The sequence below is a fragment of the Semicossyphus pulcher genome, unplaced genomic scaffold (genome assembly GCF_022749685.1).
Source record: "Semicossyphus pulcher isolate SPU_LCO1_2020_fin unplaced genomic scaffold, fSemPul1.0.p SCAF_17, whole genome shotgun sequence".
Classification (NCBI taxonomy): Eukaryota; Metazoa; Chordata; class Actinopteri; order Labriformes; family Labridae; genus Semicossyphus; species Semicossyphus pulcher.
The window spans coordinates 8,636,407-8,659,741 of NW_027211681.1; the positions used below are offsets into that span (position 1 = coordinate 8,636,407).

At 42.8% G+C, this 23,335-nt stretch overlaps 2 protein-coding genes across 2 annotated transcripts in view; one reads left to right on the forward strand and one right to left on the reverse strand.

The window, feature by feature from the left end:
- slit2 (slit homolog 2 (Drosophila)) overlaps positions 1 to 11,602 on the forward strand; it is a 90,037-nt gene extending 78,435 nt beyond the window's left edge. Inside the window, exons 29-37 of the mRNA XM_069665664.1 lie at positions 132 to 271; positions 4,433 to 4,526; positions 5,486 to 5,623; positions 6,137 to 6,377; positions 7,403 to 7,533; positions 7,619 to 7,773; positions 7,927 to 8,281; positions 8,369 to 8,583; positions 9,906 to 11,602. Coding sequence (XP_069521765.1) covers positions 132 to 271; positions 4,433 to 4,526; positions 5,486 to 5,623; positions 6,137 to 6,377; positions 7,403 to 7,533; positions 7,619 to 7,773; positions 7,927 to 8,281; positions 8,369 to 8,583; positions 9,906 to 10,162 — 1,726 coding nt within the window. The 3' untranslated portion in view covers positions 10,163 to 11,602. The remainder of the gene's footprint in view (positions 1 to 131; positions 272 to 4,432; positions 4,527 to 5,485; positions 5,624 to 6,136; positions 6,378 to 7,402; positions 7,534 to 7,618; positions 7,774 to 7,926; positions 8,282 to 8,368; positions 8,584 to 9,905) is intronic.
- An 8,217-nt stretch (positions 11,603 to 19,819) lies between these two features.
- On the reverse strand, positions 19,820 to 21,190 carry LOC138594748 (D(1) dopamine receptor-like). Its single transcript, XM_069665959.1, has one exon. The coding sequence runs from the start codon at positions 21,188 to 21,190 to the stop codon at positions 19,820 to 19,822; it is 1,371 nt and encodes a 456-aa protein (XP_069522060.1).
- Between the last annotated feature and the right edge of the window lie 2,145 nt (positions 21,191 to 23,335).

A 23,335-nucleotide genomic window follows, 5' to 3' on the forward strand; every position in this document is an offset into this window, starting at 1 on the left:
GTAGTGTGTGTGTGTGTGTGTGTCTTTATCATCAAGTGTTGCGGACCATTTTTTCGTATGCGTCCTACACGACTGTATCCCTTAATGCCTTCTTACGGGTTGTGTATCTGTGTGGCTCCATGTGATCTCAGGTGTGTGTGTCCAGAGGGCTTTGAAGGCGACACGTGTGAGATCAACATCGACGACTGTGAAGACAACGACTGCGAGAACAACTCCACCTGCGTAGATGGGATCAACAACTACACGTGCATGTGCTCGCCAGAATACACAGGTAACACACATTCAAAGCAGGAACAGCTTTGAATATAATTCTTATTTTTCCTTGAAAGATTTAGTGAGTATTAACCAGCGAGCATTTTTCAGTTTAAGGCGTTTAAAAGACGACTATGGCCCCCGTTGAAAAGATGTTTTTTCACCGACTATTTGAAGATGTTGATTAAACGTTTATGTTCAGACCATCAACAGGAAATCTGCTTCTGACAAAAGATTAATCACACGTTTGTACATCTCATAAAATGATTGTAAGTGAGCTGTGCATCACAGTGCCCAACGAAAAATGTGTTCCCAAAGAGGTCGGAAATCTGTCTCACCAGAGCTACATGGAAGTCCAGCACTTCAGCCACTGAACTTGCATATCAGAAATACTCCCTTTAGGTAAAAATCAACTACATCAGCATCAAGGGGCCGTTCTGCCTTCGTAGCCAGAGATGCACAGCCTAAGTACCTGGGCATGCTCAGTCTTCTTTTTTCTTCATGGTTTCAAAGCGCTCCCTTTATGATGTCTCTGAACCTTCTTGTTAACATCACACAGCCCATCATCACTTTCGTCACCCTTTCAACGCTAAAATATAGAAATGATCAAAATTATGAAACAAAAATGTGTTTCTGACACGTTGATGTCATAACCGTATTTCAGCCAGTTGAAAAAAGGTTGAAATTAGGTCGACGCTCAGACCTGATTTCAAGCAAATTTCAATGTTAAACTCCCGGTTGGTGCTCACTGGGTACTTTAAACAGAAACACAGCACTCTGCCAGATAATGTAACAATCCTAAAGGTTTATGTTACGGCAACCAGTTTTAATTATTTCACTTTTTGTTTCTGAAAAAATGTTCCGTCAGTTTGGCATGGCAGGTGGCTCATTAGACTACAGTTCCCATGAGCCTCGGCTGCTGTTTCCATGAAGAAGAATCAGTGTGGTAGCAACTGCAAAATACAGTCATAAAATCAAATGATTTAGAACAAGAAGCGGTGCCCTAGTTGCTGAATTTATTCAAAATTGACCCAGAATTTAAAACTGAATTGATTTATGCAAAAATCTGTTCACTATTTAGTTTCCCCCACTGTTAGCAGCACGCATTAAAATACTTGGGCCTCAAAATGCACCTGAGGAGATGTCGATAACATCTACCTTGCTGTTTTTATGGACACAGCCATCTTTTGTTTTGTTCGATCCAAGTTGCAAAAAACTTGAGAATTAAACGTACCGCACACAAACTTCTAAAGGGTCTCTTGAACACAGAAATAAATAGGGTTGTCAACTAACGCACGGCCTTAATGTAAAAATATCAAAATAAATGATCTGATGTTCTAACTAACACGAGTCTGTGGCTACTTGTGTGTCTGCTTTTGCACTGTGCTAATCATCTCTTACTGCTAACCTTTGTAGCCGTGTTCTCTCTTTCTTTCTGTGTGTTGCTGTCCTGTGTCTTTTTTCCTGTCTCGCTCTGCTTTCTATCATCTGCTGTCTGGTTTTTTCGTGGTTGCAGCTGCTACCAATGAGGTGGAGAGAGGTCAGTCTGCTCTTCACTCTATCCTTCCTCTCCCTTCCTTTCTTCCTTCCTTCCTTCCTTCCTTCCATCCTTGCCTTCCTTTTTATTGCCTGTGCTTTATCCAACCAAAAATGTATCCTGCTGTTTGCTGTCATGCTCCATGTTAGCAGTGCATGTCCTTTATGTTCAAAACGTCCACTTTACAATGGTCCTCTCAAATATCTTGCGTTATTTTGCTTGCTGCTTTATGCATACATGTTATTAACTTCCAAAGTTAACTGTGTCATTATGTCCCAGGTGAACATTTCGACATTAAAGAAGATGTTTGGTGATATTCTGCATTGTTGTTATGGTCAAAAATTCCCATGAACCGACCAAAAGCTAGGGACTAACTTTTTTAGCAAACTTTACTTAGACGTAAGTGAATTTTGTGGGGACTATTTTCTACAATTATTTACTTCAACCATGTCTGTGGATCAGCTATAGTCCTTAGGTTTAGGGGGGAAAGCACAGTTTTATGTTTGTGTTATTTTATGTACTGTATATGTATGGTGGGCTGCACGGTGATGCAGTGCTTAGCGCTTTCGCCTCACAGCTAGAAGGTTCCTGGTTTGAATACCGGTTCAGATGAAGTGGGCCCTTCTGAGTTTGCATATTCTCCCCGTGCAGGTGTGGTTTCCCTCCGGGTACTCCGGCTTCCTCCCACAGTACAAAGACATGCTCGTTAGATTCAGTGGTGACTCTAAATTGACCGTAGGTGTGAATGTGAGCGTAAAAGGATGTCTGTCTCTATAGCTGCTTTCCCACTGGTCAAAAAACCCACTAGCGCCTGCTAACACCCAGCTTTTTTGCTTAATGGGAAAGGCTACAATCGGCATTCAGTAATTATCACCTCGGCTCCAATCGGCAGCACGCTAATCTCCTCCCCCTTTCCGGCGCAATGCGATGCTCTGTCAGTAACTTCTGTGACTCATCTCAGCTACAAATTCTGCCCATCTCCGTCCAAGCAGCGCTCGTACATTGTTCACTGTTTACTAACCTTGGTTCGGGCACGTTTGTGACGTCAGACGGTGACGCAGCAGAAAAGAGACCGACAGGAGAATACTTCACTGGCAATGGGAACAAACACAATCGGCATTTATGAGTGGGTCTTCCCGGGTCTGAAAAGCCGGTGTCAACGTGCTAAATTTAGATGGGCAAGGGGTTTATGTGTCAGCCCTGTGATTGACTAGCCATCAGTCCAGGGTGTACTCTGCCTCTCGCCCAATGACAGCTGGGATAGGCTCCAGCTCCCCACGATCCTGAACAGGACAAGCAGTATTGGCTTTTTTCACAGCGGACATTTGGACTTCTAACAGGAGGAAAAGCACAGGTGTTAATAGTTACTTTAAGAATGGTTCTGCGCTTGTCCTACTGTAATATGCTAAAAAAGTCTTCTGTGAAAAAGGCCTATAGATAATGGGCGGATGTATACGTATGTTATATCAAAGGGTAAAAAAGCCGCATTAGGTTTTAGCTATACTGAGAACACTTGTTCCTGAGATGCAATCATTGTTCATTTTAATTTGGTCTTTTCATGGGATTTGTTGACAAAAGAAAAATACAGAATAAGTTGAGATGGCTGGTCTTCAGCCTGCAATCTAAATATCCGACATACATACATACATCACTTCACAACTAATATGTCTCTTTTTACCACCAGCTTTTTATTGGCTTGTCTCACTAGTCACACAGAACTGCTCAAAAACGCAATAACAAATAAAACATTTGAGCCTTAAATCTTCTTTATCCTCAAGTGACGTTTGGCACTTTACTCGTTTTACTGAAGGTTCAGCTTGTCAACAGTTGATTCAAAAACAAGCAGTCACAGTCTATTAGATACAACTCACCAGTTCTCCTAACGGCAGAGTCTGCCTCTTCATTTACGCCATTTAGACAATAAAACAACATCTCTTAAACTAGATACAGACTGGGGACAGAAGGCACAACTGTTTAATAAGTAGACATGTAAGGATTACCATTAAAAAATAAGACTATATTGAGCTAATCAGAGTGTTTTTAAAAAAGGGAGTTAGCAAAGTACCCACTGAAAAAGAAGCACAACAATGCGTACATATCTACCATCGTGTCACACACACACAATCATTAATCCCCAAGTGAGCATATAATTATTCCAATAGTGGACTTGGTGCTGTCAGGAGTATTGGTTTATTCCCTGATGCCTCATCAGTGATTCGCTGGGAGTTTCAGGAAGGTCGGGATACACATGGGAATATCGGTAGCAATATGACATTCCCAGAGATGAAATCATTTATCAGACCACTGTGTTGATCCTGGCCAAGAGAGAGTCATCCATCATCAGAGTGCACACCCATACAACATGAACGCACACACGCATACAATTCTGTTCATGCAAGAATAAACACATACATACAGTGGCCTGCTGCATACACACACACACACACACACACACACACACACACTGATGCTCAGTCATACAACGATGCAGAAGCAGAAAAACACTGCAAGGGAGTTAACGCTTGAAAATATTCAAGTGTTTTTTGTTACAATTTCTCTTTATATACGTATAATTGATTATTTTTGTTGTTGTTTTGTGTTGATTTGTGTGCTTGTGTGTTTTGTGTGTGTGTGTGTTCCTAGGGGAGTTATGTGAAGAGAAACTGGATTTCTGCGCCCCAGAGCTGAACCCGTGTCAGCACGACTCCAAGTGCATTTTGACCCCTCAGGGATACAAGTGAGTGGACTACACACACTCACGCAGACGCACACACACACACCAACACACACACACACACACACACATACACAGTTGGTGGTGTTAGCAGTGTTTTCTTGTTTCTCTCCCGCAGGACCTAAATACATACATTTCTCACACTAAATTAATTGCTGTTTTTTGCAGAGTTAAGCAGTGTGTGTGTGTGTGTGTGCGTGTGTGTGCGTGTGTGTGCGTGTGTGTGTGTGTGTGTGTGTGTGTGTCTACACATGTTTTTGTTTGTGTTTATGTGGAGAAGAGGTGTAATTCAGGCTCCCTCCTGAGGTTTCCTGTCCAGATTTTATCTGAACCTCACTTTAGTTTTGCTCTTTGTGTTTTGTGGTCAGGGTAATGTGTGCCTCTTTGTGTGTGTGTGTGTGTGTGTGTGTGTGTGTGTGTGTGTGTGTGTGTTTGCATGCGTTTGTAAGCTGTTTACAGTTTTTAACACTTGCCAGTGCTTTCCATGTCTGGATCCTACTGTTTTTCTGTATTCTGACTTATGTTTGTGTCAGTATAGAGGGAATTGCTACGTAAGCAGATATATTTATGTTTCGCCATGAACATTAATAAGACTGCTGCTCAATTTAAGTTCGACATTAAAGGTATAAGAAGTAGGATTTTCCCAGAAAAATAAAATATAGACTTTTACAAACATAATAGGTAAACTAGGTGCATCAAACCGGGTTGGACAAGCTATCCGGCGGTTAGCATGCTAGCGCAAAGGTAACCGGCAGTTAGCATGCTAGCGCAACGGTAACCGACGGTTAGCATGAAAGCCCAGGTGGGCGCGTTCTCGCACGAGAGAGTGAGAGTGAGAGTGAGCTTCTGGTGACGAAGAGCCCAGGAGGAGGCGCCCAGTTTGAATGTGTTGTTGACAAAATTCAAGGAAAAATCCTACTTATTATACCTTTAACAAACTTGTCTGTCTGTGTGCATTTTAGGTGCGAGTGCACTCCAGGTTATGTAGGAGAGCACTGTGAGCTGGACCAAGACGACTGCGAAGAGAACAAGTGTCAGAACGGAGGTCAGTGCATTGATGCAGTCAACGGATACACCTGCGTCTGTCCAGAGGGATACAGGTAAGATCGATATACAAGCAGGGAGTGAAAGATGGTATTTAAGTACTATTCTTTTGACCAACAGCATCAGTAACAAAAGGTTGCAGTGCATGTAGGGTTTGCTTCTCTTAAAAAAACTCCCTTTCCTTGTCTTTCTCTTGTTTTTCTTTAAGGTTGAAGAAAAATTGTTTTTCCTTTACTGTTTGCCTGCTTATTTTCACACACTTATTCGATGCTTAATGTGCATTTATTTGTAGTCAGTGGTGTAGTACGGGCTCCCCCTTGTGTACACATTCATTGTGTGGTAGAGGATTTTGGGAGGAGGAACTATTTTCTTTTCCAGATGTCTCTAAAAGGGAATTTCCATAGCATTCTTAACTCTGTTGAATATATTCTGATGGTCATGACTCTTAATTAGTTCGCAGCAGCTCATAATTATGTGTCATCATCATATTTATAACCTAAACTGACCTTTTTAATCACACCTGCAGTATTAAACCTGTGTAAATGTGTGTGTGTGTGTGTGTGTTTCAGCGGGTTATTCTGCGAGTTCTCTCCCCCCATGGTCCTCCCTCGCACCAGCCCCTGCGACAACCACGAGTGCCTCAACGGGGCGCAGTGCGTTGTCATGGGAACAGACCCCCGCTGCCAGTGTCTCCACGGCTACGAGGGCGAGCGCTGTGAGACGCTCGTCAGTGTCAACTTTGTGAACCGCGAGTCCTACCTGCAGCTTCCGTCCAGTCACCTCTCACCTGACACCAACATCAGTCTACAGGTGAGGGCTTCAGACTGCAGTTTCACTGTGTTGTGTCTCTCTTCCTCCTCTAATAGCTTTGTTTTCAGGCACAGCAGACGAGTGTTTTCAGTGAAAATAAAAACTCCTAAGGCACAGTTATCAACTAGCTGGTGAATTTGGAGAATTAGCAGCTTCAGAGGGAGATGTTTCAGGATTGGAAGGGGACTTTGTGCCTCTAATGTATTAGCATAATTCCCTGTCACTCAAAGTAGAGACCTAAAACAGAGCTCATCAGCCTAACAGGTGACACTTGTATGTGTTGTATGACAGCTTGTCTCTGCTGCCCTCAAGTGGCCAAAAAAACCCAGACATTGCAGGGTTTAAAACCCTTTACAGATGATGCTTTTAGAAGTTTATGTTTCCCTCAGCATGCCCAGCGCCAGCTTATAGACGCAATAACATATATGTAGGATACCATTTTGCAACACAGATTTGATACTTCAATACAGATCGAGCTTACCACCATGTGTTGAAGGTACTACAGAGGCCAACTTCTTAACCTTCCCTCTATTAAAAGATCGAATTTGAGTTTACCCACCTGGACCTGAACACGCCGATATCTCTCCTCTTGTGTCGGGAAGTGCGCAGTGACTGAGTGGTCGAGCAAGTAAGAGAGAGAGAGAGAGAGAGAGAGATGTAAATGTGAGCAGAGAGGTGTTATATTTAACATCATACCCGTGGCTACGTTCAAAACGTTCAAGGCTCAAGACAGCGCTCTCCATCGAGTGAACACCAGTCCAAGGTTACTTTCCTTTGCCCCCTCCATCAGCAGGGCTCTTTTGTTTTCCTCCTTTGTGGAGCCTAAGTCGATCCTTCGCTTTCCAAGCACATCCATCGTACACAGGGCAGACAGAATTACATAGTGAAAGTGCGGCTTTTAGGGAACCAAACAAAACACAAACGGTGTCATTATTCAACAGCTATTACAGTGTGTGTTAAGCATTCATAATGATGAGTGAAAGCAAACTTCAGATAGCCGCTTAAACCTCCCCCTGTGTTTTCAGATTGCCACAGACGAGGACAGCGGCGTGTTGTTGTATAAAGGCGACAATGATCATATTGCCATGGAGCTGTACAGGGGACGCCTCAGGGTCAGCTACGATACCGGATCTTACCCTCCATCTGCTATATACAGGTACATGCACACATAAGCAGAAACATCCAACACTCAGTGATGCCACTTTCACATGATGGATGATACAAATCTCTCTCTCTCTCAGTGTGGAGACAGTGAATGATGGCAGCTTCCATGCTGTGGAGTTGGTAGCATCAGACCAGACTTTGTCTCTGTCCATCGACGGCGGGGCCCCCAAATCCATCACCTCCATCAGCAAACAATCCACACTTAATATAGACTCTCCGCTTTACCTGGGAGGTAAGAACCTGAGTGTGTGTGTCTGTGTGTGAATGTATTTATTTATCAGTAAAATCTGGATTCTTTTAGAAAACTTTAAAGTATAAGCTGACACTATAGGCACATTGTTTGGTTTGTAAAGAGTACTAAAAGAATCCCACCTCTTTCTTCCAGGTATGCCAGAACGTGCCTCTGCCTCGGGGGGTCTGTCGTCCCTGCAGCACGGCTCAGGCGGACGTAACGGCTCCAGCTTCCACGGCTGCCTCCGTAACCTCTACATCAACGGGAAGCTCCAGGACCTGGGGGCCGGGCTGGGGCCAGGGGTCCCAGGCTCGGGGACTGCACAGAGCACCACCAGACAGTGGCTGGGCCACGGGGTGGAGCCAGGCTGCCAGCCCTGCCAGAGAGGCGCCTGCGTGCAGGGTGACTGCCACCCTACAGGGCATCGAGGCTTCACCTGCACCTGCCACCCGGGCTGGACGGGAACACTGTGTGACCAGCAGGTCAACAACCCCTGTGACGGCAACAAGTGAGTGAAAGGTTTTGTGAAGGGACTTTTCTGAAGGTTTTTCTATATCTGTCCACATCCTCCCCTTACCTGTCTCTTCATCCTCAGGTGTATCCACGGTACCTGTCTTCCAATCAACTCCTACTCGTACTCCTGCCGCTGCCAGCCTGGTTTTGCTGGCGTGCTCTGTGACGAGCAGGACCAAGACGCAGCTAACCCCTGCAGTCTGTCTCGCTGTAAACATGGCAAATGCAGAGTGTCGGGCCTGGGCAAGGCTTACTGCGAGTGTAACAGCGGATACACAGGAGAGGCCTGCGACAGAGGTGAGGAAAACAGAGACACATTTTTGCAGTAAACTGAAGCATTTTTCACGTAACAAAACCTCCTCTAAGCCTGTGCTTTGCTTTGTGCCATTAGTCTAATCAATAGTCTCTCGGCAGTGTGTGTGTGTGTGTGTGTGTGTGTGTGTGTGTGTGTGTGTCTCTAACAGTTTTTCTTGTGTCTGCATTAACACTTCTAACCTGCTGCTTTTCAACTCAGCCCTTCCTGAGCTTCCTCTTAATCCTTCGCGGGGGAATAATCAGGTGAGACTGCCTGGTCGCATCTTACTGTCGGCTTCTTTTTACTCATTTATTACCTGGTTCCTCTCCAATGCAAACATAACCCACGACCACTGCTTCACCTCGTCTTCAAGTCAAACACGACGCGATAAGTTAATTGCCTTTTAATTGTTTTATCTTTGCTATTGCGCACAGCAATATGATAATCAGAGAACGTTATAAAATCCTAGTTTAGAATAATAAAATGTTTCTGACAAAAATCAAAGAAGTCTAAAATGTTTTTATTTTCCAGTATCACTCAAAGAGAAGCAGAAGAACTAATGTGTCAAACATTTCACTCACTCTATATTTATCTGAAAAGAAGTTTCAACAACCATTAATTTGAATTTTAGAATTTTCATCTCATGTTGTTTTGACAAGGATTAAGGTCAGTGTTTTGAAGCCTCACAAATTTGATAAAGTACGAGCACTTTGCAGATTTTCTTTTTTATATTCTAGCCAATTTCTCAAAGTTTGCTATGTTTTGCTAGTTTAAAGGAGGGATTTTTGCAGTCTTTCATCTTCACGGTCTTTATCTTGTCTCACTTTACTTGCCCTCTTTCAACTTGAAAGGGGAAATCCATTATTTTTTAATCTGGGCCCTGTTTTTTTACATACTTTTATACAATCTGTTTTGGGATTTCTCCCAGAGATTGCTTCAGCCAGCAGCAGCACAATGGGCTGTAATGGCTGCAACGTTAACCTGTTATTATGTCCACTAAAAGTGCTTGTTCTTGCTAATTACAGGAGAATTGTTTTACAAGGTAATTAAACATATTTTGCTGAACATTTAATATGACTAATGACTGGAGCTGATCTTTAAGATGTTTTTTTAATTCAGAATATACAGCTATCACATTACTCTTGTCAATGCCACCAAAATCCATTGACAAAAATGATCATTTTAACCTCAGACCACAAAATATGTAGGAAAAGGGCCTGGGTTTTTTAGAAGCTGAATTCCCTTTGAAGATCAGTTGCGTCATGTGACATTGTTAAAAACATGGACCACTTGTAACCTCTCTGTTCCCTCCTCCTGCCTGCAGAGGTGGCCTGCCGAGGTGAACGGGTCCGAGATGTCTACCAGAGACAGCAAGGCTACGCGGCGTGCCAAACCCAGGAGAAGGTCTCCCGTCTAGAGTGTCGGGGCAGCTGCACGGGGGGAGCAGAAGGACAGGGCACCTGCTGCACCCCCCTCCGCAGCAAACGCAGGAAATACACCTTCCAGTGCACTGATGGCTCTTCTTTCGTCCAGGAAGTGGAGAAGGTGGTCAAGTGCGGCTGTACAAAGTGTTCCTCATAAAACCAGAAAAAAAAGAAAAAGAGACAACACCCTCGGCAGATTTCCTCCCCTACAGATATGTTTTATGTTCCTGCCCGCCTTACTTGATCCTCGTCCCCCTTTGTCCAACGTTTCCGACTCCTCCTGAGAAAACTCTCTCCCCTCCACCGTCCCTGTTTTTTAAAAACCCTTAAAAAAGGCAAAAAAACAAGAGAAACAACTAAAAAAGAGTTTCTTTTCTTGTCAGTGCTGGACTGATGATCGATGCTTCCTCGGTGGGGATGTTGAATTGTATTGTAAAGTACAAAAACAGACTTATTTTTTATTATGAAGTGGAGAAAAAGACAAAAAAAAAAACGACAAGAGTTGACTTTTTCCTTACGTCTACTTCTTTTTGTTGGTCATGATGACTCCAATGGTGTGCCACACTGTCTCTTCCCCGGAGGACTGACCGGTCTCTGACGGCGGACCGCCTCCTGTAGACTCCCTGCTTCCTGTTTGTGAGTTGTGTGTTTTAGGAGTAACCTTAACTGGTAGTACCACAGACTCACCACTAGGAGGAGCTGCATTACGGCACGGGGGAGACGGAGGGCAGTGATGACCCCCCTACAACACGAGAAACCACCACTGTAGACCTCCTGAACCCTCTGAGACTGTGTGCACGACCCTACACACAGCTGTGCTCAAACGTGTGGTATTTTTTACAGCTACTGAACGACACACACACACACACACACACACACACACACACACAGATACAAATGCTCTCACCTGTAGAACGTATACCTGCCAGGTTAAAAACACTACTCTCTGTTTATCTCCCCCCAGTCATGAATGACAAGTATTTATTGTATCATAAATACCTGTACTTATTCAGTAGATCCCCTGTGTATCAATCTGATTCTTTTAATATATATTAATTTATATTTGTCCTTATTTTTGTATTAAAAAGACATAATCTGTCAAGATAGCTGAACTAACAAAATGGTGTCCTTTATTTTGGTTGAAGAGAAGTTGTTTTTTTGATCACTGAAACTATTGTGCTTGCCAGAGACCTTAGTTACATTTTAATCTGCAAATGTGACGTGAAGACATTGTATATTTTTGTCGCGTTTCCTGAGAGTTTGTACTGTGCCATTACCAGAAGGTCTTTATATTAGAGTATAAATGTATAGATAATTTCCCTACCTATGTATTTCACACACGGATCTTGTGAGTAGCATTGACCCTAGAGGATGCTTAGAACTGTTTTTACCTTTTTAACAAATTTATGCTTAAAGAATACTGTGACTTTTTCTAAATGAAACTACTTTGTTAGCCCCTTGGTCTCCGACGTTAACATGTTGCTGCTAAGTTTTTGTACCGTAGACTTGGATCCTGATCTGTATGTTATATAGAACTTCCTGCTCCTACTGTACAGGGGCACCTTGTGTAACAGATAAATATGTCCCCCCACCTCTACACATGTGCATTGTGCTTTATATTCCCTCCTTCTCCATCCCCAGACTAATGTCAGTTCCCTGACTGATGTTTGTTTATTAAACACAATATTTACCTCACACTCCTCACTTTTGCTTTGATTTTGTCACAGTTAGAGGTGCAACTTAGAAATGTTCCCCTCGACATATTAAAGAAAGTGATCATCCATTAATCTCTACAGATACTTTCAACAAAATGCAGAATACATGGACTGTGCAATGTCTTCATCCGCACCGTTAAATCATTTTAACCCCTCTTGGTCTCTTGTGAATTATTCTACCTTCTTCTATTTTTTCATTTTTACTCCAGATCTCAGATTCCCCGCCACACTGCCTTCGTATTTCTGAGGAAATTAGGAGCATGCAGAAAAGTATAAGACCAGTTTTAAAGGGAAAATAGCAATAGTTAGATCCAACGAACAAGTCTTGTCTTTGTAGCCAAAGACTGATACGTTTTTTCCTCCAAAAAAGTGTATTTATCCACAGTGGCAAATAGTACCAAAGAAATACAATGTTTGTGTGAAGGGTAAAAAAATACATCGAACATCAATATGCATAGAGTGTAAAGTTAAAAAATTAAGGCTTAAAAGGTAAACAGGAATTAATTAGAAATACATGTTAAAATATTCACTAAGACTAGTAAAGTTCATCAAGGGACTAAGAGACAGTTCATCCCTTCAGGAAATAAGTGAGTAAAAGAAAATAATTTGTAAATATGTTTCTGCGTTGTAAGTCTAGTAACCAACATTTTCTCCGACTTAACCCTTTGCAAGTTGAGGGAGCATTCACGTAAAATTTCCCAGGTGGAAGTTCATTTTTCCGATTACTTGCACACCCTCTGAAAGCAGCGTTAGTTCGGCTAACATTAGCTTCTCAACTAGCATTAAGAGAAAGTACTGATAATTATAATAAAACACTACCCCCAGTATCTTAACTTAACTGCCAATTTAAGTGTAGTAAGTGCAATACTTAAACAGGTCACTATAGGGCATATAATCCTTGTGAGGAACATGATACATCATTAAGAGGTAAGTACTGCAGAATAAATCCTTCAGTCAAGCTGAATGTAGCTAAACTCTTCTGCCTCTGTATTTCTACACACAGCAGGGTTTATGAACTCACTCCTCCCTGGCACCCGTAGGCCGGTTCATTCAGGCGACATTTACTCCTGTTTGAATTAAACTTCATGAAAAAACACAGAGCCTGCAAAAGTTGAACATCACGAAAAGCTTTCAGTTCTGAAGTTCCTGTCAGCTGAGGACCTCCGCTCAACATCAGTAAATATTTGTACCGGTTTGTATCTGAATTAACAGGATTTGGAAGCTCTCTCGAAAGTACTGACGTTTGAAGCTAATTTGAAGATCGTTGTCCTTTTAGGACTTTGCTCCTTTCACATTTGCAGTAGTATAGCACCATCTGCTGGAGTGAAGCTTCATTACCAATGACTGTGTACTGTTATACAGGGCTTGTTCTTTATTGTGGCACAAAAAGTACTTAACTTAAGTAAGTACTATACTTAAGTAGTCTTGTCCTTGAGACCTTTGTAACGTGAATAATGTGTATAGGAGTTATACAGATATACCTGTTCAGTGTTGCATCCAGTGATCTGTTTAACCCCGGAGCAGATCGCCTTGAATTGTGGGTAAATACACTCCAATAATGCAAATAATATACTAACCTTTTTTATCTTGTGCAGATAATAAAAACTCAAAGTTGTGCATACGTGCTGTGCTTGTACTGTACAGTCACGCACTTAGTATCTTTCCACCACTGGTTGTACATAATTTAAATCTTCAAATGATAAATCCCAAACTCAAACAGTTTAAGGAAGGCCACATATTTATGATGCAGTTATATTATGTTTGATTAATAATAATGGATATTGGATATGGATTAATTTTGCTTTACTCTTGCTGTATCCTTCACATACAAACTGTAATTTCACAAATACAGTTCTGGTTCTCTTATTGAACACAAATCCTTACATACGTGATAGGAACACTAGTGTCTGATTTGTGCTGCTGGATTTTACAGCACCTCCTGGATGTTTTCTTTTCTGACCTGTAGGATACAAACCATGACTGCTCTCTCTGATCTATTTTTAGATGTTAGACGGACGCTGTGAGAGTTGGGCGGAAGGCTTCCTGAAGCCTCACACTAATAATTCAACTGCTTCACACAGCAGAAGGAATGAAAACCGGCAGCCAGCTGTGCTATCCCGACGGTCCAAATGTGGCCGTCTGCTGGAAATATTTACCTCTCCTTGATACATTTAATATCATTTTTTGGTTTTTACGTCTGAATCTTTGTTTGGTTGAAGTCATGCCCTCCATCTCTGCCACGCCTCCTGTGTCTCCCTCTGTGTCCCCTATCTGTTAGGTGTGTGTGTGTGTGTGTGTGTGTGTGTGTGTGTGTGTGTGTGTGTGTGTGTGTGTGTGTGTGTGTGTGTGTGTGTTTGAGTTTGAGACAGGTGTGCTGGAGCCAGAGCAGAGCCCAACAAGCTTCATCCCTTCATACATGATCTATATCGCTTGTCCTGTTCAGGGTCGGAGCTGTCATTGGTCGAACTGTCGAGAGGCAGGGTACAGGGGACTGGTCGATCACAGGTAGTCAATCACGGGGCTGACGCATAGAGACAGATTCACACCTATGGGCAATTTTAGAGTCACCAATGAACCTAACGAGCATGTCTTTGCACTGCGGGAGGAAGCCAGAGTACCCGGAGATACCCCCATGCATGCACGGGGAGAACATGCAAACTCCACACACAAAGGCACCCTACGTCTGAACCGAGATTCAAACAAGGAACTTTAAATTAAGATTCCAACAAGAACCCAGGCCGGCCTGAGACTGCAGGGGGTTGAGGCAAATATCTATCTACCTGTTCTGCCCCCACAAAAAGGAGTAAATCATCCTGGACCTCAGTTGTATTTTCTGCGCAGATATTCTGGTAGTGTGACGGTTTTAAGATCCAATCTTAAACCTCAGAGCCTTCTCCATAATATCATACATGTTTGATATTTAGGATTGAAAATCTGGATGATTACGTCAGTACTTTTCGAGCAGGACCGCATTAGCCAATAAGAAAGACAAGTCTGTAAGCAGCGGTAAACAGTCCGGCCCCTGAGGCTAGCATGCTACTGTTGACAGAACACGGACAGGTACAACCTCACCTCGAGGTCAAGAATATAAATGTGCTGACCGTGTGTGACCAGTAACCTTTATAGTTGTATACTAAATAAGTAGGCTACAATATAGATTTAACACTTAACTTATCTTAAATATTCACTTTATGTAATCTAGAATTACTGCAAACAAATGTAGTGTTTTATGGAAAAGACTTTCTTCTTGCCAATGGATGAAAGGGTTCATTATTGTGTTTTCTGGTCGTATTTTAGGTTCACTGCAACCTTTTTATGAATCTGCATTTCTCCAAACCCTTAAAATAACAATGTCTCTCAATAAAACACACACACAACCACACACACACGATTACACACAAACAAACACACTTCCTTTTGTGCCCGGTTTGCTAATCTTATCTGACCTAATTCATTTTTCCGCCGGAAACAGTGAGACTCATTGACTTGAATACACACGCTCATGCACAGCGTTCAGTCTCAGACTTTCCCCGTGTGTTCTGCAACATTAGAAATAGAGTAGAGCATTTATATAAGAGTTGTGTGCTTATAGATATGATTGTAAGATGGGACTAAACCCGACTAAATGTGTAATGTAATGCAGAGGCCGTCCCCTCTGGAGTACAGCGGGATTATTGTGCGGCGACCTGATCTGATCCACCAAAAGAGACTGAGGCGGATTATAAAGACTTTTGGACGGAAAGACTTCCTAAACTGGATCAGAGGACAAAAGAGAGAGAGATGTGTGAGGTCAAAGCAAATCCTTCTGTCAATTTCTTTCATAACAAAAGCTCATTTTGCAGTCAATATACATCAATAATGCTTTCACATTTAAGGCTCCTTCTGATTGGAAGAATCTGCCCAGGTCTTTGAGATCTCTAACCTATTTTCACCTCTTTCAGGTATCTCTCTTCAGTCATCTTCAAACAACCTGCTCTTGCTTTTAATCATACTTGAGAAGTTCAAATGATGTACAGTATCTCCAACATGTCATCAGACGTTTACAGATGTGTAAATAGCTCTGTGTGGGTATGTGTAAAATCATCTACTGTGGGAGTGGCTGAGGAGAGCTTTTTTGTATGTGTTTTTGTGTTGTTTTGCCTGATATACCTGTATCATCTGTTTATTTGTGTTTAGGACCCCCTTGAAAACGAGATGGTTCATCCCAAGTTGTTTATCCTTCTAATGAACTAGTATATATTTGTTTATGTTTGTTCAGTCAAATTTTAATTTCAAAAATTGCATCAGGGCTTTAAAACTTGTCTGTGAGCAGCATCATTAAAGGTAGGGGAAGAAATGTAGCACTTTGTATATTAAGACTAAAAGATGTGTTTTATCGCACTGCTCTTGACTGATGTCAACATCTTATCTTATCAAAAGTGGTTACAAGTAAAATCACTAAAAGAGATTGATTAAAAGAGATGAATCTGAGTTTAAATCTGGATCAGTTTTGAGTTGACCAGTGAGCAGCTTGCTGACCTTTAACCTGTGACTAATGGTCACAGCTTGCAATTGCTCCATATTACGAGGGAAAAAAAGGCTGATAGGTGCTGCTTATGTAAACACAAGTCACACTTATATGCAACATGGTGTAACACAGCTTGCCATTTTCCGTTCAATATGTGGATCAATATAGGTTCATTTTTGAATTGTGACCCAAATGTTTCACTCAACTATACATTTGCATATGATCGACAACATCAATGGTCTTCCTCAGTAACACCACCAACAGGGCAACATAAACCCTTTCATTTCAGCAGTATGTTCAAGGTTAGATTACGTTAAGGCCCCAGACCAAAGTCGTTAAGCTATGGTAAAGTTTGCGGTTGTGGTTCAACTACTTTGTAAAGGTTGATTGCTACTGTCATTGTTACAAGAAACCGTCATTTAATAACAGGGAAGGAACAGGAACAGAGTCTCAGATATCATGTTGACCCCTCCGACCAATCCAACCTCCTCCCTCTGTGAACTCTTTGGCTCTATAACATCTTCACGCTACTTCCTCCTTTGCTCCCAACGGAGCACACGCTAAAGGGTTTCTCACTTGGACTTACACGTTTATTGATTTCGGGCATTTGCTGAAACAATTGATGTTCTTGTCTTTCTATGTATAGTTTTTTCTGTCCCTGTCTGTTCTGGTAATATCGCCTTGTTAAAAAGAGTATCTAGACATTTTTGCTGCTGAGTCTTCAAAGCAGTATTTATAGTACATTTGCACCCAAATATATTAGCTTATTAACTCCTTTATAAACACCCTGTCTCTCTCTCTTTGTGTCTCACCTTTAGCCTTGAGGGCTCCTTTCACACTCACACATTCAAGGTGGGCAGGTGTAGCCCATTAAAAGCTTCTTAATTTGAACATGACTGCCCTCTTTTAGGTGACATGAGAACGTAATGGAAGAAGAATAAAACAAGGACAGTCAGTTAATATTAATAGACATAATCACTTTATCATCCCTCAGAAAAAGGAGAGCACACACGTCGCTCTGAACTGCACACCAGTCAGACCATAGGGATTTCTCTCACTCAATAACCTACATGCAACCACTGTAAATGGGAGACACATTTTAAAACATTCATATGACCTCTGTTTTATTTATCCTCTTTGGTATGGTGACTATTCTTACATACAGTTGGAGGCGCCTGCAGCTGATGGGTGTGCTATGTAGGTTACAAGCCCATTACACAGTGAACACCGCGTGGCTGCACATGCTTCCCCTCAGGAAGCAATTACACAGTATACCGCACCATCTCCGTGTTTTCTCACTCCTGCATAATCAGAATCAACACAAACACAAAGATTTTATCACTGGTGCCTAACAGATATAATACATCTGCACACATGTTCAGTTTAATTGGAAATTAGGGCTGTCTATTAGATGTTGCACTGATTCTGAGTTAGAGGAGAAGATCCATAACACTTTCATGTCTTCATGGTTGATGGCTGGAGCAGTTAGCTTAGTTTAGCGTAAATACATAACACAGGGAAAAAGCTCGCCAAACACAGACCAGTAACAAAATCTGCCCACTCGCATCTCTACAGTTCACTGACAATGAACAACTCACTGTCTAACTATTTTTCAGCTAGAAGTGACGCTAACTTACTGGAATCTGTGCTGCCATGAGCAGTAGCCTACTAGCATATCTACAACTCACTGTCCAACTATTTTTCAGTAATGGGGACTTCCTGGAATCTGTGCCCATAAATTAGCTTAAATGAAACTTGAATAGTAGCCTACTAGCATCTCTACAGCTCACTGACAACTACTCACAGTCTTACTATTTCTTTGCTAGGAGTAATGATAACTTCCTGGAGTCTGTGCTTGTACATTAGCTTAAATTAACTTGAAGTTTTGTACCATTTAATGAAAACAAGATGTTATTCGTGAGCTTTACAGATGCTGGTAGGTAGATTTACAAAATTAGGATAGCCAGTTCTCTCTGCTTTCACTCTTTATTCTTAGCTAAACTAAATGCCGCTAGCAATAGCTAAGCAGAGGCTGAACTGTAGTCTGTAAAGCAAACAAAAATGTATTAATAATCATAATATTAAAGAATGTCTTTAAATGTAAAACCACAGCTTTAACCATGGTAGCTGTTTCCCATCAGCTGGCTTAGCTGCAAGCTAACCAACTGCTGGCTATAGCTACATTACAGAGTGGTGTCAATCTTTGCAGCTAACACTCTGTAAGAAAGCGAGAAAGTGTATTTCCTAAAAGGAGTTTTTCTTTAAACCTTCTCATCAGAACTACCGAGAAAATATTTGAAGCTCTGGATATGGCCTAATCATATTTCGTGTTGGCTCCATTAAGGCTCGTGGCTCCTTGAGGCTTAAACGCATGCTTCCATATTTAAGACAAACACGAACGTCTCATTAAACAAAAATGAGCAGATGTTAATCTGTAGACTTTCATCATAGAGCACTATAAGAGACAGGGTATCTCCAGCTATTCTTAGTCCCTGTTCCTGCATTGCCCTCACAGCATAGAGAATAATCACAGCTTGTGTTTTTGAGGGTTGTCACGGTAAAAGCTTCTGTGTTCTCACTGGGCAGGGCGTCTTTCACAGGAACATCCTTTACAAATTATTCATGTTTGTTTCTATCAGGAGATAGAAGAGGGGAAACAGAATGCATCCACCATGATGCACAGCTGACGGGTGCTAATGTGAGGTAGTTACATAATCCCATTTTTAGAAGTTCACAGAATCCGTGACCTTTAATAGATTTGTCTCTGTGGTGGGGAAAGAATGGAAGCCTTATGGCTAAATTGCTCATCCTTACTGGTTAATCTAAATGAATGAATGAATGCAGCATCTGTGAGCAAGGGACAACATTTTTGTTGTCTGAAGCACTCTGGTGTCCTCTCAATAGCGGTTTGCAGGCCTTGGCCTTGTCGAGCAAAAGAGGCCAGCCGTGCAAACTCATTGGTTAAAGTCTGACGACGATTTAGTATTTTATTAATCTATATAAATGGGCATAAATGCAGAAAACAATTTGGTCGAAGACGTCCTCCCTTGACTCCAAATCCATTCTTGCATCTCAAGTAAACAATGACCAGCATTGCTAGGGTGACAAAACTTAAAAAGGGGAAGATATGATTGCACCTGTCCCAGCTGATTCCAACTGTAACATCCTAAGTGCAACATGGAGGGAATAGTCATCTACTTACATTCATCAACAGATCCTGATAAGGAAAAGAAGAGATAGTCCTCACATTGAAATTTTCAAGCTGCAAAAAATTTATTTTCAGTCTTTGTTGTGTTAACATCCCTGAGAACAAAATAGCCTATAAGTCCAATATAAGTAGAACTCCACAATTTTACCAGAAAATGCATTGTAGAAAAATGTATAATGGGTGATATATCTTATCTGTCAGTCTATGTAACCTATTTTTTGTTCATGGGCATGTTTGACTCAAATGAATGAATCAAATCCACCTTGCTTCGGTGCTTATGTTTTTTCCTCTGTTGGCGACAGCTGGGGTTAAATGCACACTGTGAACCTTCTGTGCATATTTGTTCTGCACCTGACCCTGCACATGGGTCTTAATTTGTGTCATTTATATAGGTATCTGCGTCAATCTGACTTTGTCGTTCCTCTCCTCTGTGTCTGTCACCTGCTCCGAGTTCGTCCCTCTGTGATAAAGCACAGTCACCGTAGTGTTCCCGCTGTCATCACTTCCTCTGGCTTGCATGGCACAGGAGACGTTCATCTTCACGTTCAGCGGGCTCTCCTGCTTCAGCTGTCCGGCCTCGTTGCTCGCCATCACCGTCTCCACTGCTGCGCTCACCGCGGCGCAGCAGCCTCGACCGCGGCAGCGCAACAGGCGCAGGAAGGCGTCTCTGAAGTCCGCGTTGAACGCATAGATGATCGGGTTGAGGGACGAGTTGCTCCAGCCAATCCACACAAAGACGTCGAAGGTTTTTTCACTGACACAGTAAGGGCCTCGCGGGGCCCCCGGGGCCTCAGGTCCGGGACAGAAGGGCAGAGCGCAGTTCAGAATAAAGAAAGGCAGCCAGCAGCAGACAAAAACACCCATGATGATGCTCAAAGTTTTCAGGACTTTTGTCTCTTTCCTGATGGACACTCTGAGCTCCCGGTGTGACTGATTAGAGCGCCGAGAATCGGGATGCAGACGGATATGAGACTGATATGAGTTCGCACTGATTTCCGTACACAGGTGAGGGTATTGTTCAGGTACCTCCGAGCGGCAACTCTGCGCGCGCTCTGCTGCCCGCTCCAGGGAGGAAATCATCCGGATCTGCATCTGGGCTATCTGGTAGATGCGCGTGTATGTGACAATCATTATGGCCACGGGTATGTAAAAGCTGATGAGGGAGGAGGAGATGGCATACGTGCGGCTCAGGCTGGAGTCACAGCTCCCATCAGACTTACCCTGAAGCGCCACTTCCTCCTCAGTCGGGTCACCGAGCTCCGCCCGGTGCCAGTTTAGCTGCACGGGCACGAAGGAGATGACCACGGATACTGTCCAGGTCACACCGATCATAACAGACGCCACCTTCTTGTTCATACTCCTCTCATAGCGGAAAGGGCTGGAGATGGCCCAGTATCGGTCCACACTAATGACGCACAGGTTGAGGATGGAGGCCGTGGAGCACATGATGTCACAGGCTAACCAGGTCTTACAGAACCCTCCAAACGGCCAGAAACCGGCCACTTCTGCCACAGCTTTCCACGGCATTACCAGCACGGCCACGAGCAGGTCCGACAGAGCCAGGGACACGATGAAGATGTTGGTCACTTTGACGCGCAGGTGCCGGTAGCGATAAACAGCTGCGCAAACCGTGAAGTTACCCAAAAGCGTCCAGATGATGAGCAGCGCCAGGACGCAGCCCGTTAAAGCTCGGTGCGCTGGTAACTCCTCCGGGCTGCCTGCTGCTAACAGCGCCCAGCCGGTGGTGTTACTCATTTCCCTGCCCCGCGATCAGCCATCTTCAAGCTACAGGGACAAGAATGTCATCCATTCGGATCATTAACAGAAAAGAAAGGGGGAAAAAACAAGAGAAGAGAAAGTCGCACGAGCGTGGAGCGCGCGTGCTGCTCCAGCCAGACTCAGTCGGACTGATGTGTGCTGCTGCTCTGAGCGCACAGGAGATTAACTGCGTGCACTACCAGCTGGTTTACACACTGCTGTGACAAGACACGCAGGGCATTCTGAGAAAAAGAGAGAGCATGCCAAGCCGAATTATTTCACTGTTTAGATACTTTAATTCAGTTGTTAGGCTATAAATAGGCAAAAATCACTTACATGGCCACACAGATGCTCTAGTTTGGTCTCCATCTGTCCTAATATTCAAGTCAGACTTTATTTATATAGCATATTCCTTACAAAGGGGCAACACAATGTGCTTCACATGTTTAAAGACACTAAACATCATCAGAGCTGAGAGGACGCTCGCCTAGATATATTTAAAAGTATATATTTAAAGGTAACAAAATCAGCCTCAGCACCCCTAAAGATCACAGTTACCGCATTATGCTGTATGACCTTTGATTCATCTTCATATAAATCCTAGAGTCTAGCCATCACTACAATTAGTAGCCTCTTCAAGCTAAAGAGGCTATAACCTTTTAACAAATCCAAGCTAGTCCCCTCTTCAAGCCTTTATGCTAAGCTAAGCTACCATGGTTGCTGGCTCTACAGTTAGCTTAGTATCATTGGTATCATTCTTCTCCTCAAACATCCAGAAAAAAATCTAATAAATGTATTCCTCAAAATGTCAAACTATTCCCTCAAATATGCTTTTGTTTAATCTCATATCGTCATAGTATTGCAATGCCCCTGCTCTATCTAATACCACACTACCATGACAGTGCACTCTAAATTTAAACCCTCCCTTCCCACAGCTCTCTCCATCACACACACACACACACACAAACATAAGCACACACAGACGTGCAATATGCTGCCGCTGTGGATCAACTTTTGTTGAGGACAGAACCAGATGGCACGGCTGAAGTTGGACGTTCACTGAGGAACACCGACGCAGCACCTGAGCAACATTTGATTATTAAAAGGCAGCAGTTTTGTTTGAATACAGATTTAGATGATGGAGTCAGAGGCACACAGTTGGAAGCCGAGGGCGGGGGGGAGATGATAATCAGATTATCTCTGTGGTTTTTTTTTCAGAGTTTGTGCTATTTTTACGCTGATTTAGGACACACTGGAATTACTTCCATTTGTTGAAATGAAAATGCTTTCACGTGCATTTTTATTTCTAACTGTGGGTTAACTGTTTAATCTAATAATAAGGATCCATATTGTACTTTGAAATTGAATGATTGTTGATTAGAATAAGTTAAAGAGAAGGTATTATGCTGTTTCACATTTTAAGACATATATATAATTTAACAATGTTGGATGTTCAGACTAAACGTGGGTGAAGTTTCAAATCTGTAGGTAAAAGCATGTTGGAGTAATTCCTTCTCAGCTCAGTCTGCAGGCTGCTGTGAACGCCAGGTTTCACACAGTTTTTATAGCTGCACATTGTGATGTCACAAATTGCAGCAGGCTTTGAAGAGTTGGCCAATCAGAAGAAAGTGGGCTTGTAGGGGCGGGGTTTCTGAAAGGGACAGAGCTGACTGAGTCGTTTCAGGCAGAGTCTGAGGGCCTGCAAAGAGCAGCAGTGAGAGAAAAATGAGGAGTTCTTTTAAGTGTTAATTATGCAAAGCTACTCCACAGGTATCACAGAGTGAAATATGAACCCCCCCAAGTAATTAAGATCAGGACACACATCTGCATGAAAAAAAAAACAGTTGTTACTGTATACAGCAGGGAGCTCCAACAGTCCCCAAAGCTGCGTTCAGCCCCATCAGTCCCATTTCCTGCATGTATGCGGCCACAGTCGTCACTGTACTGTGTTCCTCTGCAGACGTCTTCCTGATCGTGTCTTTGCACAGCTCTGAACACCTCTTGTCACGCTGCTTTCCCATCATAGACATTTCTCCGTAACTCTTGTCCCTCTCCCTCCGCATGTCCACCTCCAGCTGCCTCCTGAGCTTTTCCTCTCTCGTTTTTTGTTGCTCCATTTTCGCTTTGACAAGCTTCAGCTCT